Consider the following 19,534-nt stretch of genomic DNA (forward strand, 5'->3'; position numbering starts at 1 on the left):
AATATGGAACTGGTAAGTGGGTAAGCAATATGAATCTTATTTTATTTTATTTTTTTTTGGCTGTGCCACGTGGCTTGCAGTATCTTAGTTCCCCGACCAGGGATTAAACCCAGGCCATGGCAATGAAAGCACCAAGTCCTAACCACTGGACAACCAGGGAATTCCCTGAATTTTATACTTAGTGTGCTCAAAAAAGAAGAAAGCCTAAGCTACATTTGAATTATACACAGTTTAAAAATTTCCAAAGAAAAATTATGGAATAATAATATACAAACCTGTCATATCTTTGGATCCAAGATTCCTCTATATTTTTAAATCTATTGCGATCAAATTCTATTTCCCACTGCAAGGCATTTATTTCCTATAGAAAAAAAAAACACTTTCAAGGAAATTACTACAAATAAATCATTTCATGACTTTTGAATATCTGAAATAAATCATTTAGTCACTTCACAGAAATAGGTTAAAGACAAAAAACTAATTACTGCTCAAAAAGAGTCTATGATGTTTATAAACACATATGACATGCCTCTTTAGCACTCAAAAAGCTTTGCTGAAGCTTACTTATTATAGGGAACATTTCAAATTTGTTGCCCTGAACCTAGATTTCTCATTGTCCCCAACCCATGCAGACCCCAACATATACTCCTGGAAGTCTGAGCCCAGGACACTCCCACCAAGGGAGAGTAAAACAGGAATAGGAAGATGACCATCTAGGGTGATTCTTAACTACCTTTTTAGTGAAGATGAGATGATCAGAAAGAGGCAGGCTCTGCAGGGCAAGCAGGAGAAGAAAAATAGGAAAAGAAGAAAAACAGGAAGTGTCGATTTGGCAGGCTTAGCCCATGTGACAATCTGTTTTGGATTATAAGCTCCAAAAGGGAAGCGACTGTATGAAGTTGAAGTACACCTAGCAGAGGGTATGCACAAATGACATATCCACTGGTACGGTGATTTTTAAGGGAATTCTATTTGAAAGCTTATTGAATTGAACAAGTCTACACTATACGCTATATGTGGTCAAATACCTTCTCCAAGGATCTCTTTTGTTCCACAGTTTTTTGAAGCACTGCCTGGGTATGACTTGTGGCTTTGCCAAATATTGCCTAAGAAAAATAAAGATTGTAACAGTATAAATTAAATTTCCAATCACCCTTATATGCAAGGTGAAGTTCACATTTTTATTTTAAGACAGTAGAAAAGTACCTTGAGATGAGATTCCCACAGAGACCTTTTGTATAGAGTTTGATAGTTCAAAAGTCAGAAGATCTTGGTTTGGTTCTTTCCCAATGAACGTGAGAATGAATGAATGGATTTCACACACAAGGACATGTACATGAACATTCATAGCAGCATTATTCATAATAGCCCAAAATACCTATCAACTGGTAAATGGATAAACAAAATGTGGCATATCTATATAATGGAATATTATCTGGCAATAAAAAAGGAAGAAAGCACTGACACATGCTACAACATGCATGAACCTTCAAAATACGCTAACTATAAGAATCAAGAGGCAAAAGAATCTAGACATATACTGTATGGTTCTATTTATGAAATAGAAAAGGCAAAGCTATAAAGCAGAAAGTAGATTAGTGGTGGCTGGGGATGGGAATGGGAATAACTGCTAATGGGTAAGAGGTTCCTTTTTTGGGGTGATGGAAATGTTCTAAATTAAGTTGTGATGATAGTTACACAATTCTAAGTTTAGTAAAAATAAATTGCTTAAAACAAGTGAAATTCATGACGTTAAGTTATATCTTAATAAAGCTGTTTTAAAAATCTATAGCTCAAAAAAAAAAAACTATATTAAACACTGATGCTTTTATTTTAAAAGCTATAACCAGGGAGTTCCCTGGTGGTCTAGTGTTCAGGATTCGGCACTTTTACTGCCATGGCCCGGGTTCAATCCCTGGTTGGGGAACTGAGATCCGGCAAGCTGTGCAGCATGGCCAAAAATATAAAAATAAAATTAAATTAAAAAATAAAAGATAAAACCATACTACCTATCATTGGAATGTGTACCTGATGAAAGTGTAAAAGTAACTTCTTACATTGCTTTGAAGAATTCTCAATGCTTCCTCTTTACCTTCAAGATGTCTTTGAGATGCCTCAAGTTCAGTTTTCAAAATTTCTACCTCCTGAGGAGAAAAATACAATTAGTCTTCCTATCTGTGAGATATGCAACCCCAAATGATCAATTTAGACAGTCTACATTTAAGTTCAACATTCACTTTGACTCCAAGTGCTCTGACCTTACAAAATAAGTTTGGAAATTCCTCCAGGCTTTATAAGTGGACCAGACATGCTGAAACTGAGATGCTTGCTGTCAGGTGCCAGTTATGACTAAAAGCCCAAATCTTTTGCTTTTACCCATCTAGGCCACACACACAGTTAATAATTTGGAGGAAAAGCTTTAGACCACATAAAATAAGAACATGATCAGCTACACAGGCTACAGTAGCTATTATAGGTAGAACCGTGCCCCCCATCCCAAAAGATATGCTCAAGTCCTAACCCCTGGTACCATAAATTCGACCTTATTTGGAAATAGGGTCTTTGCAGATGTAATTAATGTCATACTAGATTACAGTAGGCCTCAATCCAATGACTGGTGTGACACAAGCCAAAGGTTGTTGGCGGCAACCGCCAGAAGCTAGGAGGTGGTAAAGGATTCTCCTCTAGACCCTTCAGAGGGAACGTGGCCCACATCTTGATTTCAGACCTCTAGCCGCCATAGCTGAGAGAGAATCGATCTGCTCTTTTTTTTTTTTTTTGCAGTACGCGGGCCTCTCACTGTTGTGGCCTCTCCCGTTGCAGAGCAGAGGCTCCGGTTGCGCAGGCTCAGTGGCCATGGCTCACAGGCCCAGCCGCTCCGCGGCATGTGGGATCTTCCCGGACCGGGGCACGAACCCGTGTCCCCTGCATCGGCAGGCAGACTCTCAACCACTGCGCCACCAGGGAAGCCGCGATCTGCTCTTTTAAGACACCAGTTTGTCAGGGCAGCCCTAGGAAACCAGTAGAGTAGCGGTCACCAGAAGAGATACAAAGGCACAGTAAGGGAGTTCCCTGGCGGTCCAGCAGCTAAGACCCCATGTGTCCACTGCAGGGGGCCTGAGGTTCGACCTCTGGTCGGGAAACTAACATCCCACATGCTACGGCCAAAACAAAACCCAAAAAAACAAACAAAAAAACCAAATGCACACTAAGACGGGCTTTCTGTTCCTGAAAGGACAAGCACCCTCACAGAAACTCCAACTCCCAGCAAGATGGATGGTCTCCTCAGACCCCCTGGGGTACTTTCTAGTCCTCTGACTTCAAAGAAGTTCAATTAAGTCAGGTTATTTCAAGTCACACATACTGGGAAGACAGATGGAAGGGAGTGATTATTTTCTCCAGGAGGAGATTAGCGAAATAAGTTGGAAAGGAGAACAGGAGGGCATGTTTATACGAACAGCCTTTCGGAGAGATGAGGCGACGAAGCCACTGAGATGCGGAGGCCAGTTGGAAGCTATGAGCTTGACAGTGTGGACCGAGAATCTCTGGAAAGCCAACAGTTGACTTCCATACCATGTTAGTAATACTTACACAAAATATCTATCAGTGGACTTTATTCACATGAGAATTTGTATGTTAGCCAGAGGACCTACCTCTAAAGTTTCCTGAAGACGTTGCCTTAATTCCACATTTGACAACTCTGAATCAGAATCTACTAGAGGGAAAAAAAAATTAAATATTTTCTTTAGTTAGTTAAATACGGGACATTTGTTTACAAAATATCAAATACAGCCTTTCCCTAAATTGAAACGAGAAAATAACTGTAATAAACCAAATGACGATAAAAACAGACAGCTTAGAACATTCCACAAATGAAAAGACACATACTTTTGAATCGAAAGACTCTTAAAAAAAAGGACTCTAAAATAACACTGTTGTTAATGAATTGGTGACTTACTATATCCAAACACAGTATTAATGAATGTTGGTGAGTAAATAAATCTTGGTGTTTGGCTTAAGCCTGATCAATATCGTGATATGAGTATCTAAGAAATAACCTGAATTTAATTTCTTTCCAAGGAGAATCACTAGAAGTCTCCAGTAACTTCAATTATTCTCTCCTTAATGGGATCGATCAACTGAGACATTAATCTGGGCTTCCCAGGAACTTCATTTACATTGCAGTTTCACTGGCAATAGAAAAACATTGAAGTGATAAATTATAGCAAGAGAACAGGAAGTAAAAAGAAGCAAAAAAATTTAGAAAGAATATTTTGAAGGACATTAAAAATTTCTCAAAACAATTCTTTTCTTTGCTATTCTGAACTTTCATCAACATGACAGTAACCAAGGGAAAACCTAAGTCATGTTTTTACTCTGATAATTCAGGGTTCCAATGAGGGACAAAAGTGACATTGTGGAACTTCCCTGGCGGTCCAGTGCAGGGGGCATGGGTTCAACCCCTGGTTGGGGAACTAAGATCCTGCATGCAGCATGGTGTGGCCAAAAATAAAAAAATAAATTAAATTTTTTAAAAAGTAACACTGGGTTGACAATGACAAGTTCTATTCTATTAACACCTGTGGTAGGCAGAATAATGGCCCCCAAAGATGTCCACATCTTAATCCCAGAACCTGTGAATACCTAGCAAAAAGGATTTTGCAGGTGTGATTAAATACTTGGAGATAGAAGATTATTCTGGATTACCCAGGTCCTTATAAATGAAAGAAGGAGGCAGGGGAGTCAGTATCAGCATGAGGCAGCGGGAGAAGTGGCTGTGAAGACGGAGGAAGGGTACCACGGCCAGGGAAGGCAGCCTCTAGAAGGTGGAAAAGACAAGGGGGCGGGTTCTCCCCTAGAGCCTCCAGAAGGGAGGCAGCCATGCCAACACCGTGATTTTAGTCCAGTGAAACCTGTTTTGGATTTTTGACCTACAGAACTGTAAGAGAATAAAATTTATGTTGTTTTAAACCATTAAATTTCTGGTAATTCGGAAACTGCCTATTTGCAAGAGGAAACTAACACAATATTCTCACCTAGGATCAAGTCAACTTTGATAAAAAGACAAAAGTTGATAACTCAAAAAATATAGGAGCTCATACCATTACTATTACTTCTTGTTTATATCCCAGTAGTTTCCTCACATTTTTGTAAAGGCATCTTAGCATAATGTTCAATTTTCAACATCTTGCTTGCAAAACAGTACCCATCCTCTATGCATGATAAGGACTTGGAAGAAGAATATATAAATAATCCCATCCTAATTTCAAGAAGGATTTTGAAGGACAGAGATCGATCCCCAGCTGCACCATGTTTTCGTAAATCTGAAATGTTTCTTAAATTATTTTCATGTTGTTCTAATTGTGTTTGTTCCACTTTGGTGGGGAAGTTTTACAATGTGGATTACAAAAGATTCAGCCACACCAGAGCTGTACCTCAGTGCAGGCTGGGACTCATCCACCAGTTCCGGGTCACTTCGCAGTTGTAACATTCTATCACAATATGATTCTGAATTTTATTCTCTCCTTAGTGTACAGCACAATTTATTTTTACTTATGATAAATTAATTTTGAGAATTTTATGACATCCCTAAAACAACCTGAAGCCTGTGTGTTCTGCCTGTAACACTCCTTCCCCAGATGAGCATCAGGCTTGCAGTGCTCCAATGTGACCTCTCTTTTTGTGGTATGCGGGCCTCTCACTGTTGTGGCCTCTCCCATTGAGGAACACAGGCTCCAGGCGCGCAGGCTCAGCGGCCATGGCTCACGGGCCCAGCCGCTCCGTGGCATGTGGGAATCTTCCCGGACCGGAGCACGAATCCGCGTCCCCTGCATCGGCAGGGGGACTCTCAACCACCGCGCCACCAGGGAAGCCCAATGTCACCTCTCTTGACCTGTGCCTCAAACAGCAGCGCCCTAGACCCTCCACTCACTCACTGTCTTTTCACGTACCACTGCCTGATGTTACATAGCTGTTGATTTGCAGGTTTATTTTCTGTCTGCTCTACCAGAATGTGAACTCCATGACATTAGGGCCTTTGACTATTTTATTTACTGATGTTATTCCCAGAGTTTGGTACTGTGCTGGGCACCTAACAGGTACCCAATAAATGTTTGTTGAATAAGACAAAAAAAGAACAAATGAAGTATACCACTACTTCACAAGAAAAGCAAGGTAAGTAATTACTTATTGATATAACTAACATATATGTATTGATGCAGAATAATTACTGTACTTCACAATTTGTATAATACATGCAGACAGAAACATCACTTTTACCATCACCAATCAACCTCTAGAGGTGAATGAAGATAAATTTCTAAAATCCACGATGGTGACCCATCTTCATGTGTTGGGAGGCGGAGAGCATTGGTAAAATCCACAGGGCAGAAAAGAGAAGGAGAAAGAGGATGCTGGGCATTCTTACCAGTGCTACTTTGTCGGCCGTGACAGGGAATCTGGGGTCCTTCCGGGTATGTATCATGCAAGCTCTTATGCTTGGAATACTGAAAAACGGCACTGTTTCTTTCTTCCCCATTTCTTGAAAACGGGGGAGGACTGAAGGCCTTTCCATCTGATCTTTTTCTAGATGTAAATACATGTGAAACTTGCACTTCATAAATGCCGCCGGGCCTTCTTCTGAGGCCATACCCTAAATCGCCTTCTGCCATGTCATCGTCCTCTGCTTCCCAGGCCTGCCCCTCTGCCTCACTCAGCGGCCTCGCCTCCATGCTCATCAGCCACGTGCCGCCTTTACCGTAGGGATAAACACGTTATCTGCAGTTAAGAGAAAACAGGAGTTAAAAAGCCGTCAGTATAATCCAGGTGGGGTTTGCCAGGGAAGAAAAGTTCCTTCCTGTATTTTGCAGGCACAGCCAGCAATGCACAAGCACACAGATGCCCCTTGCAATCCAACTGAAGCGGTTTGACATTTCAGGACTTTTCGGGTAAGAAAAGATCTGACTCCTTATTTCCAAGGAAACAGGAAAGACTTTTACTGAATCCAATAATCTACTGATCAGGATAAAGCAGATCAGGCTTTGCCAAGGAAAAAGAACGCCCCTGACAAGCTTACAAAGGAAAGGGATCAGTTTTCACAAGCCGAAGGGCTGTATAAAATTCAGAAGAGTCTCTGAAAACCCAGCTTCCAATGACTAAGACCATCTTGCCTCTGTTCCTCACAACGCTTTTTCTACTTCAGGTGCTCAGGGCCCTTACGCTCTCTCCTACGGCTCTACTTGGTTCATTTTCTATTTCTGTGCAGATACGATTAGGAGAGGTTTTGTCGGGACAGTGACAGATGGAGGGAAGAAGGTCCCCCCCATCGTCCCTCTCTTTCTCTAACCATGCCACACCTGTGTTCAAAACCCTCCAGTGTTGCTCAGCACAGAGTAAAAGTCAAAGCCCTTCCAATGGCGAGAGGCCCCAAGCTCACCTCTGCCCCGTACCCTCACCCTGGCCTCCCCAGCCTCCCTGGTATTACTGACCGAGCCAGGCATTCCTGCCCCAGAGCTTCGAGTTCCCTCTGCCTGGAACATTCTTCCCCCAGCCAGATGCACAGCTGGTTCCTCACCTCCTCGGGTCTTTCCTGCAGCGTCACCTTCTCAGCGTGGCCTTTCCTGACACCCCACCTAAAACTGCCAACTCCTCTTCACTATCCCACTTCTCTGCTTGACTTTTCTTCTTGGCATTTATGACCTTCTAACATACCCCTCTATATTTTACTCATTTTTCAAAGCACACCATTCAAAGGGGGAAAGCAGTACACTTGGGAGCCTAGGGAAGCAGAAGGTGGCTCTGGCCTGCCTGTTACGCTTCTCAAAAGGTAGTGCGACCTGGACATTTCCTCTACCAGAGCCCAAACCCGCTCCCGAGGGCCCGATGTGGAATGCAAGCTCCACAGGGTAGAGATTTTGGTCTGTTTGGATCACAATGCATGCCCAGTGCCTACACAGTTATCTAAGACGTGATCAGTGCGCAACAGTACTTTTAAATAAGTGGATAAAGGGAGAAAGGAATAAACAAACAAACTGAGGGACTTCCCTGGCGGTCCAGTGGTTAAGACTCTGTGCTTCCACTGCAAAGGGCGCAGGTTTGATTCCTGGTAGGGGAACTAAGATCCTGCAGGCCTCGAAGTGCAGCCAAAATAAATAGATAGATAGGTAGATAAATCAATTAATTAAATAAATAAAACCAATAAACTGAAATACTTGCCTGGGGTGAAAAACAAAACAGCCACCTCTGTAAGGCTCCACACCGGATAACCTGGGGCTAACTCCGGATAAAAATGCCCTACAGAGGGCTTCCCTGGTGGCGCAGTGGTTGAGAGTCCCCCTGCCGATGCAGGGGACACAGGTTCGTGCCCCAGTCCGGGAAGATCCCACATGCCGCGGAGCGGCTGGACCCGTGAGCCATGGCCGCTGAGCCTGCGCGTCTGGAGGCTGTGCTCCGCAACGGGAGAGGCCACAACAGTGAGAGGCCCACGTACCGCAAAAAAAAAAAAAAAAAAAAAAGCCCTACAGAGAAATGCCCATCACTGAGCAACCCCCCCACCCCGTGTGGAGCCCACTGTGGGCACCTACCTGGTGACAGTGTCCACCTGTTGGCTGCAGAGCACGGGAAATGCTCAGCCTTGTCCCTCCGGTACAAGGGCAGTGAAGAGGGACTTTCACCACTAGCCATTTCAAAACAGCTGCTTTGCTGAAGGTATTTAGAAATATTTCATCCTTTTCTCAAGATTCATTTTTTTTTTAAAAAAAAAAGGAAAATAAACACATCTGAAATCCTTTCTAAATATCCTGCTGTTTAAGTAATTGCTTACCAGGACATTCAAAAATAATTAAATCTCAGTCTTGTATTTTTGCTTAAGTCTCTCTCTTAGTCTCCCACTTTTAAAACCACACAAAGATGCCAAATAAATCTATCATGTTTGAAGGGGTTTCTGTTATTTTTAGGGTCAAGGTACCATACACTTTCAATGTTTAAAAACAAAGGCCCTTAAAAAATTAAAAAACAGGGGCTTCCCTGGTGGCGCAGTCGTTGAGAGTCCGCCTGCCGATGCAGGGGACACGCGTTCGTGCCCCGGTCCGGGAGGATCCCACATGCCGCAGAGCGGCTGGGCCCGTGAGCCATGGCCACTGAGCCTGCGCGTCCGGAGCCTGTGCTCCGCAATGGGAGAGGCCACAGCAGTGAGAGGCCCGCGTACCAGTAAAAAAAAATATATATATATACCAAAAAAAAAAAAAAATTAAAAAACAAAACAAAACAAACAAAGGCCCTTAAAAATTTTAGAGAGATACATTATAAAAGAAGATACTTGGAGAGTTCCCCAGTGGCCTAGTGGTTAGGATTCCAGACTTTCACTGCCGGTGCCCGGGTTCAATCCCTGGTCGGGGAACTGAGATCCAGCCATAAAGCGCAGCCAAAAAAAAAGGAAGAAGAAGATACATAGATGGAAAGAGGCTCGATATCATTCATCAAGGAATTATAGATTACAATTACAAAAAACTACAATGAGATTCCACCACGTACCACTGTCAATTCCAGGTGTTGCCAAGGATGTGGACACCCAAATACACGGATGGCAGGAGTATAAGATGGTACAACCACTGTGAAAAAGTCTGACAGTTTCTTTCAAACAAGTGACCCAACAACTGCATTCTTAAGCTTTACCCATGAGAAATGAAAACATGTGTTCATACAAAGATGTGTGCATGAATGTTCAGAGTATTATTCAAATTAGCCAAAAAACTGAAAACAATCCAAATGTCCATCAACAAGAAAATGGACAAATTGTGGTAGTCCACACACAGAATATATTCAGTAATAAATAATACATTTCTGATATATGCAATAATGTGGATGAATCTTACATTATGCTAACAGAAGAACCATGTATTGTATGAAATCCAGGCAAAACAACAGATCAATGGTTACCTGGGGTGGGAAGGTTGGCTTCAAAGGGCATGAGGGAACTTTTCTGGGGTGATGAAAAAGTCTTGTATGTTGACTGGAATGATGGTCTGTCAAAACTCATTAAACCATATACTTACAATGGTACATTTTATTATATGTAAATTATACCTCAATAATATATTAAAATGTATTTTTAAAAACAGAAAAAAAATAAGACCTTTTAACTGGATTAGGCGAAAAGACGAGAAGTGTGTTAATCAGCTGTGTCCTCCTAGAAAAGAAAATGATTAAACTGGATGCCTTAAATTGGCAACAACTTGGGCTTCCCTGGCGGCGCAGTGGTTGGGAATGCGCTTGCCAATGCAGGGGACACAGGTTCAAGTCCTGGTCCGGGAAGATCCCACGTGATGCGGAGCAACTAAGCCCATATGCCACAACTACCGAGCCTGTGTTCTAGAGCCCGCGAGCCACAACTACTGAGCCCACACGCCTAGAGCCCGTGCTCCGCAACAAGAGAAGCCACCGCAATGAGAAGCCCGTGCACTGCAACGAAGAGCAGCCCCGCTCACCACAACTAGAGAAAGCCCAAGTGCAACAAGGAAGACCCAACATGGCCAAAAATAAATAATAGATTAATTAATTAATTTAAAAAATTGGCAACAACCTTTAAGCCATGATCTAATAACAGCTAGCACTTGTTGCTTGCTTTCTGTGTGCGAGGCACTATTCTAAGTGCTCTACTTAGATTATTCTATTTAATCTTCACAAACACTTTACAAGACAATACTATTGTTGTTTAAGTCTAGACAATTACACTGAAGTACAGAGAGGTTAAATAACATAGCTAAAAAGAGAGAGAGCCAGATTCTGAATCTAGACCCCTCACGTCAGAGATACTGTTAGACTCTTAGCCACTGCTTTCTATCTTTCAGAGAACTTCAATGAGATTAACATCAGAGTAAACCAAGTTTCTATTATTTATGATATCAAGTAAAACTGAGAGTAAAAGTCTAAAATAGCTAGTTTGGCAACACTCAACAAAGTATATTGGACTCATTTTTTCCCAAAATTTTTATGAAATCATCTTGGTTCCTCTACAAGTTTATTTCCTAAATAAGTTTGTCTAGGGACTTCCTGGTGGTCCAGTGGGTAGGACTCTGTGCTCCCAATACAGGGGGCCTGGGTTCGATCCCTGGTCGGGGAACTAGATCCCGCACATATGCTGCAACTAAGAGTTCGCATGCTGCAACTAAGAAGTCTGCGTGCCGCAACTAAGAAGCCCTCATGCCACAAGAAGATCCCACATGTTGCAACTAAGACCCGGCGCAGCCAAAATAAATAAATAAATAAATAAATAAATTTTTAAAAATGTTTGTCTATTTTTATTTGTCAAGGTTGATAGGATATTACTTACTGAATCAAAGACTAATCCCTAAGAGGCTGTATTTTACCTCTAGTGCAGCCTCCTGCCTCTGTTAAGAAGGGCGTGGTCAGGGTCTGGTAGCCAACAGTGAAGAAAACAGAATTGGTCAACGCAAAGGAAAAAAGCAATAAGAGGAAAGAGTAAGCAATCACAGGATCAGCTAAGAATATTTTTCAATGTGCCACATATATTCAGGTGTCACAGGTACACCTTCCTACTGTTCAGAGTTGAACAAAATGAGCTTTCACATGGTCTAATGCTCTAGTGTTTTTTAAAATGTAACTTTGGGAATTGTTGGCTGTGTACTCTCCCACTGTTATATACTAATTATATAGTAATATTAATATGTAATGCAGTCGGGACTTCCCTGGTGGTCCAGTGGTTAAGACGTGACTTTTGGAACACATTTCTTCTAAGAAAGGGGAAAAAAGTTGAAGTTACTAACATTCCATTCAACCAGTTTTGGGTTTTTTTGGTTTTTTTTGCGGTACACGGGTCCCTCACTGTTGTGGCCTCTCCTGTTGCAGAGCACAGGCTCCGGACCCGCAGGCTCAGCGGCCATGGCTCACAGGCCCAGCCGCTCCGCAGCATATGGGATCTTCCTGGACCGGGGCGCGAACCCGTGCCCCCTGCATCGGCAGGCAGACTCTCAACCACTGCGCCACCACGGAAGCCCCATTCAACCAGCTTTAAATGCATTCAAGGCTGACAACCAAGGAGGCAGCAGGATGTGTGACAGAGAAGGGCCCTGACCCAGAAGGCCTGGGTTCAAATCTCACACCACCACGTGCTGCTCTGTGATCCTGGACAAGTCATTTAATCTCTCAGAGCCTATTTTAGGATTTCCAAAATGGCTTTAAGCATAACTACTTTATAGGGGTATTTTGGACACTATCAATATATTTGAAATCAATGTTCATTAATATGAATTTGAGTATTAGTTTCTTCATTTGTCAAGTCAGGGGACTGGATAAGATTCTTCTGTTCTTTAGACCTCTAAAATTCTGGCTCTATAGCAGCATTTTCCAAAGTGTGCCCCATGGAACCCTGGCTCTATGGACTATTAGGTGTTGCTAGAAATAAAAAGGTCCTTTTGGTCTTATTATGGGTGTCTTCTTATGCCAGCCCAAGCATACATGACTTGCCCAAAATTACACAGGCAGTGGCAGGGCCAGAACTAGAATCCATATCCCTGGCTCCTGGCCCACTTGGGAATGGCGACTGAATGAACAGACTACAGACCGTGAGCACACAATCTTCTACTCTTCCATTAAAACAACTCTGAAAGTGACGTGTATCTTCCTAATTGCTAAATCTAAGATCTAGCCTCATTCCTCAGGCTCCTGCGCTTCTGCAGAAGCTGTGATGCTACTGACTCACCATGTCCAAGTCCCCCGGCCCACCTTCATTCCTCAACCCCACAGGGATCCCTGACTGGCTCCTACCTGCCCACTCAGACTCCTTTGCCTCTTCCTGTCCCTTCTGTATATGTTTGGCTTCCACTCCTGAAAACTCTTAAAATACACATCCCCAGCTCGATATCCTGCCAGGATTTCAAACACAGCTTGTTCAAAAACAAATGCATTACCCTCCCCACTGCCACCCCAGGTCTCCTGCTGAGCCCTCTGTTTCTGCAAACCCATCAATCACGCTCCAAAACATCCAGGGCCAAAACTTTGGGATTTGGAGTTTTTTCCTTTTTCTTCTTTTCAGTGCCTTCAGTTGCCAAGTCCTCTAGGTCCACAAAATCTCCCCAAACCATGTCCTTCTTTGCATATCAACTTCACAGCCCCGGATGAACTTCTTTTACTTCTCCTGGGCTAAACCAATACTTCCCTAACTGATCTACTCCAAGCCATTGCTGCCAACTCAGTCATCTGCAAGCACAGATCCAATGATGCCCCTCTCCTGCCCAAAAACATTGCATAGCTCCCATGGTATATATGATTAAAGTAGGTGTCACCTTGTTTTCCACAACGTAACCAGTTTTCACTTCCTGTGCCATCTGCCAGTATTCCCTGGGCATGCTCTGTGCTTCCGTGGAAAAGGGATTGTACCTGCTCCCAGGCCCCCTCAGCCTGGTCTCGTTAAAGCCTCTGCCGGAGCCATTGTCCACCCAGAATGCTTTCTCCTCTCAGGCCCTCCTCAGTTCATGACAGCCACTCCCTCCCGTAGCCCTCCTGACTCCCCTGGGCCAGATGTGCTTTCTTCTACCTCTGAGCCCTCCTAGCTCTGCGTTGTATCCTTCTAATAGTCCGTATTTCCTACCTGACTTGCTTTTTTATCACACACAGCCCTACTACTGTAGGGAATGAGTGTCTCTCATTTACTTGCGCATAACAGGTGTTCCAGAGACACTTAATGGATGGAATTGAAAAAGAAAACAGATTCCTGCCCGGAAAACTTGAACTAGAAGCATCCACACCCACTAGCCAGACAACTACTTCCTTAGCAAACAAGTTGATCAAACAGACACGTAATTCCTGTCAGGCTTGGCAAAAAAGGAACTGACTTCAGCCCTTTCTGTAAACAGTGATCTGCAGCATACCGCTGTAGGATTTTGTTTAAATTTTAATGTTAAAATAATTTTAGATTTACAGTAAGTTGCAAATATAGTACAGTGAGCTCCTGTATGCTCTCTATCCAAATTCCTCTAATGCAATATTAGAGTACATTTATCAAAAATAAGAAATTAACATTGATACACGCACTTACCAAATACTTTAGCAGGATTTCCCCAGTTTCTCTACTGATGTCCTTTTTCTGTTCTAGGATCCAATCCAGGATACCACATTGCATTTACTGTGCTGTAGTTTTAAGGCTCATAATTAGCAGAAAAATATAGAAAAAATAATAATAAAGGAGGAGATGAGAGAGGTAGAAAGAGTCTTTCAAAATCTATTCCTTATTTCTACAATATAAGATGAGGACATTCAACTAGCAAGAGCGTTAGAAGGAGCCAGTTTACCAGCTTGTACATAACCTGCGGAGCTTCTCGAATTTGCGCAGCCCCGCCCGGGGGTCTGGCCCCGGACCCTCTCCACTGTCCTTGGCGGGTGAGGAACCGAGAGCAGGTCTAAGTGAGCTGGACCCCGGCCGCCTCGCGCCGCCCCCGTCCCTCCGCCCCCTGAGCGCGCTCACCTGAGGCCGAGACTCCACGCTGCGCTGGCCGCCGTCCCTCCAGCCACGTGACCGCGCTGCGCGGCCCCCACCGGAAAAGCGGGCGTGGCGGCCGGGGGCCCGACACCGCCCCCTGGCTCTGCGCCAGAGCCGGAGTTCACACGGTTAGGGGACGACGCAGGTAGCTCTGTCCGACTTAGACCCCGGTAACGTGACCAGCTGTGCGTAACCGAGTTTTAAATAATAGCTCGAGACCTAGAAAAACAGGGCGAGGCAGTGCGTGCGTCAGTGAAGGTAAAATTAGCTGGTTCAAATATTAAGCGTCTAGGAATCGAGTAAGAGAAAGATGGAGCTGAGCTGGAGCGGCGGCTCTTGAAAAGCAGGCTTTCAGAGCTAAGGAATGAAGGGGCCTTGTAGGCCAGAGGAGCTGCTGGGGCAAAGGCCAGGCAGTGGGAAGGAGCCAGAGGGCAGGGCCTGGTGGGCCTGGAAAGCTGCTATACGGGCCACCCATTCCTGTGAATATACGGCGAAGGGCCCTACCTCCCTTTAACCCCTCCCAAAACGTGCTGGGTCATTAGCTTCACCTGGTGCAATGATTTTGGTATTATTCCCTAATACCCAACATCCTTGAAATAACTGAAGGAATTTTGTAGTGGTCAAAAACTTGACCAGATTTAATGATTACTCTGGATTAGAAATAAACTAATGCCATAGAAAATTCAGTTAACAATGACATTAAGAAGAAAAAAAGGGAATTTTATTAGGGCCAAACTGAGGATTATAACCCAGAAGACAGACCCTCAGAAAGCCCTGAGAACTGTTCCACTTGTTAGAAGTCTAAGACACAGTTATATCCGTTTTCAAGACGGAGGATCTTACGTGGAAATGACATACTGATATTTTACATAAGGTTCACCAAAGATACATAGCCCAGGTAAGCACGTGGAAAGTGAGCAACAAGGCACCATGACCCCCTACAGAGCTGCGCTTCTTTTAGGAAGTTACATGGCTAGCATCAGAAGAAAGGGAAAAAATTGATCTCTACGGTGGAGCATGCGCTTGTATCTTTGGGGAGCTCTGGTTAATGTTTAATGCAGATGCACGTGCACATTAGGGAGGGAGGAGGCCCAGAGGGACACACAGAGAATTTTATGTTTAACTTTTCTTGTTCTGCCTTAAAGGATACATTTTATTTCATCACTAGTAAACCGTTTTCTCGCAGTAACAAGCTTCTTAATCTTCCTCTTCTGCAAATCCATAACCATCCATTTCCCCAAAGTAAAGATACCTAGATATGAAGAAAACGAGACTTAGGACTGAGGCTTTAATTTCTCCTGATTATGAGCATACTAGAAGCTCAGGGATTTAGATTACCATAAAAGATCAATATGTTTATAACTTTAAAGCCAGTTTGCCTGCTGTCTTGTTTAGTGTGATGAGCATGTTCAGTAGCTTTACAAACCCCAAATAATTTTTCTTCACTTAAAATTGTGACTTAACTATTTAAAATAGCAGTCTTTAAAATTTTTCAAGTCTCTCCCCTAAAAAATAACTGTTTTCTTTGTCAGAACTTCTCCAGAATGCAGAACTTTGATTGCATGCATATAAAATTTATTATGAAACATTTTGAAGTACTGTGGTATGCAGTTAAGTTTGTGGTTTATTTTTGTGTGTATGGAGGTACATCATTTGTTGAAAGATTATTATTTCCCCCATTGATTTGTCTTTGCACCTCCATCAAAAATTGCCCCTATATGCGTGGGTTTATTTCTGGACTCTATTCTGTTCCACTGATATGTGTTCATCCTTCCACCAATACCACACTGACTTACTTTACTCTTTATAGCAAATCTTTAAATCAGTTACTGTAAGTCTTTTAACTTTGTTCTTTTTCATCATTGGTTATTCTGGTTCCTATATATTTCCATATAAATTTTAGAATCAGCTTATCAATTTTTACTTTAAAAGAGTATGCCGGAGGGCTTCCCTGGTGGCGCAGTGGTTGAGAATCCGCCTGCCAATGCAGGGGACACGGGTTCGTGCCCCGGTCCGTGAAGATCCCACGTGCCACGGAGCGGCTGGGCCCGTGAGCCATGGCCGCTGAGCCTGCGCGTCCGGAGCCTGTGCTCCGCAACGGGAGAGGCCACAGCAGTGAGAGGCCCGCGTACCGCAAAAAAAAAAAAAAAAAAAAAAAAAAGAGTATGCTGGAACCTAAGTGTCCATCGATAGATGAATGGATAAAGAAGATGTGGCACATATATACGATGGAATATTACTCAGCCATAAAAAGAAATGAAATTGAGTTATTTGTAGCGAGGTGGATGGACCTAGAGTCTGTCATACAGAGTGAAGTAAGTCAGAAAGAGAAAAACAAATACCGTATGCTAACATATATATATATGGAATCTAAAAAAAAAAAAAATGGTTTTGAAGAACCTAGGGGCAGGATAGGAATAAAGACGCAGATGTAGAGAATGGACTTGAGGACACCGGGACGGGGAAGGGTAAGCTGGGACGAAGTGAGAGAGTGGCATGGACTTATTAATACTACCAAATGGAAAATAGCTAGTGGGAAGCAGCCGCATAGCACAGGGAGATCAGCTTGGTGCTTTGTGTCCACCTAGAGGGGTGGGATAGGGAGAGTGGGAGGGAGACTCAAGAGGGAGGAGATATGGGTATATATGTATATGTATAGCTGATTCACTTTGTTATAAAGCAGAAACTAACACACCATTGTAGAGCAATTATACTCCAATAAAGAAGTTTAAAAAAAAAGTATGCTGTGATTTTCCTTGGGATTGAATTTATAGATCAATTTGGAGAAAACTGACATGTTAATAATATTTATGAGTCTTGAAATTCAGGAACATGGTATATCCATCCATTTGGATCTTTGATTTCTCTCATTTGATTTTCTGCATGCAGATCTTGCACATATTTTGTTAGATTTATACCTAAGTATGTAATGCTTTTTAGTTCTATTGTAAATGGTATTGTTGTTTTAATTTCCAGTTGTTTGTCACTACTATATGGAAATGCAGTTGATTTTTGTGTATTGGTCTTGTATCCTGTGACCTTGCTAAGGTCAGTTATTCATGTAGCTTTTGTGTGGTTTCTCTTTGGAATTTCTGCATAAATAATCATGTTAATTGAGAATAGCTTATTTATTCCTTTCAGCTCTTTTATTTTCTTGCTTAATGCACTGGACAGGACTTCCAGGACGACCAATTTGCTTTTTATTTGCTAGTCTTGCTTAACAAATTATATTTTTCTAATCTCCCCTTCCATAAAAATAAACCCCTTAAAAAATAAACCTCTAGATGTATTTCAGGGGCCTGTGAATCTTTGAAAAATATAAGCAACATTTTATGTTAGTACGTATATCTGTATTTCCTTGGAGGAAGTGGGTTCATAGCTTACATCGGACTGCCAAAGGGATTTATGTCATCAAAAGGATTAAGGAATAAATTTTAAGTAAAAGCACAGGTATAATTTTCATGATCTTGTTTTTCACATATGCAGCAACCAAAGTTATTAAGAACAGTGTTTTTTGTTTTTGTTTTTACTTTGCCCTCTCCCCCGTTGATAGGAAAGAATAAATATTTCTCTGCAGTTTTGACCCCTATCACTTTTGTGTTAAAGATAAACACGAATTTAAATGTTGGTAGGGATTGGTGGTAGGACATGCTTAGAATGCAGAAGAAATACAGCTCAAGTAAGGCCAATACCTTATTTCAAAGCCCGCAGAAATAAAAATATAACAAGAAGGGCATGAGGGGAAAAAATGACTAGTTATCCACATATCAAAGCTTATTATCTTAAGACACTCTTGAGAAACTGAATAAATCACGTTAAGAAGTCTCATTTAAAGAAATATAAAATGATTCAAAATTTGTCACACTTTTATCTCCTTCAGTTTGGTTTAAATCAGCCTATTTAAACAAAAAGTTAACAAGTAGGTTTGGATAAAACCAGAGACAAACAGTAAATAGGATTATTTTTAAGACCTTTTTCAAGCAACTATAAGATGTTAAAGCATTGTCACTAGTTTCACATGAAAACCTAGGGCTGAAATTAATAAGTATATTAATATTTTTAAGATTCTCATAATGTATTAGATTCCATTATTTCCTTTCTGTTGAAGGAAAATCTTTATTATTATGAGCCCATGTTAGTGTTAGGATGGATAATTATTAGCAATCAGTTGACAAGCAAGAGAATTTAGTGAATCCCTGTAGTGAAAAGAATATTGTCTTTTCAAAACAGCCATTAGTGGGAATTCCCTGGCGGTCCATTGGTTAGGACTCCATGCTTCCACTGCAGGGTGCGTGGGTTTGATCCATTGTCAGGAAACTAAGATCCCACAAGCCACGTGGCCAAAAAAAAAAAAAAAAAAAAGCAGCCTAATACTACTAAAAATAACAACAAACACATATATCGTGCTTAGTATGTGTAAAGCACTGTTTGTTTCGTCCTTATAGTAGTCCTCTGAAGTAGTAGTTGTCCTCATTCTATATTTGATTTGATCGCACGTAGTACTGGTAAAACCTTTGTGATAGTATCCTACTAGTCTGGGTAAGCTTTCTTCTCCATACCCATCCTTCAAGGACCTGCATCCTACGTCATGTATCCTTAATTTTTTTCTTTTATTCTCTCATTATGCTAGAACCTCCAGAAGGGCACGTATCACAATCTACTATTTGTTTAAAGTGCCCATTTGAGTGTTTATCTTCTTTGTGTACTAGATTAAGATCATCTGGGGCTTCCCTGGTGGCGCAGTGGTTGAGAGTCCGCCTGCCGATGCAGGGGACACGGGTTCGTGCCCTGGTCCGGGAAGATCCCACGTGCCGCGGAGCGGCTGGGCCCGTGAGCCATGGCCGCTGAGCCTGCGCGTTCGGAGCCTGTGCTCCGCAATGGGAGAGGCCACAACAGTGAGAGGCCCGCGTACCGGTAAAAAAAAAAAAAAAAAAAAGATCATCTGGAGGTCAAGAATTTATGTTAGGAGGACTTCTGCACCACAGTGATTTGCATGGAGTCTACATTATAGGTAATCTGTTTATTAAAATGAACCTTTTA

The 19,534-nt window shown here is 42.3% G+C and overlaps 1 protein-coding gene across 2 annotated transcripts in view; it reads right to left on the reverse strand.

The window, feature by feature from the left end:
- CCDC125 (coiled-coil domain containing 125) overlaps nt 1-14,116 on the reverse strand; it is a 31,292-nt gene extending 17,176 nt beyond the window's left edge. The window contains exons 1-6 of one of the 2 annotated variants that reach the window (XM_079915280.1): nt 14,054-14,116; nt 6,428-6,777; nt 3,654-3,715; nt 2,058-2,144; nt 1,029-1,106; nt 276-361 (exon numbers count right to left, since the gene is read on the reverse strand). In XM_079915280.1, coding sequence (XP_079771406.1) covers nt 276-361; nt 1,029-1,106; nt 2,058-2,144; nt 3,654-3,715; nt 6,428-6,737 — 623 coding nt within the window. In that variant the 5' untranslated portion in view covers nt 6,738-6,777; nt 14,054-14,116. Of the gene's footprint in view, nt 1-275; nt 362-1,028; nt 1,107-2,057; nt 2,145-3,653; nt 3,716-6,427; nt 7,116-14,053 lie in introns of those variants that run through there. The other variant, XM_079915281.1, reaches the window with a different exon arrangement.
- Between the last annotated feature and the right edge of the window lie 5,418 nt (nt 14,117-19,534).

Source organism: Stenella coeruleoalba, assembly GCF_951394435.1.
Source record: "Stenella coeruleoalba genome assembly, chromosome: 3".
In the NCBI taxonomy this organism is placed as follows: Eukaryota; Metazoa; Chordata; class Mammalia; order Artiodactyla; family Delphinidae; genus Stenella; species Stenella coeruleoalba.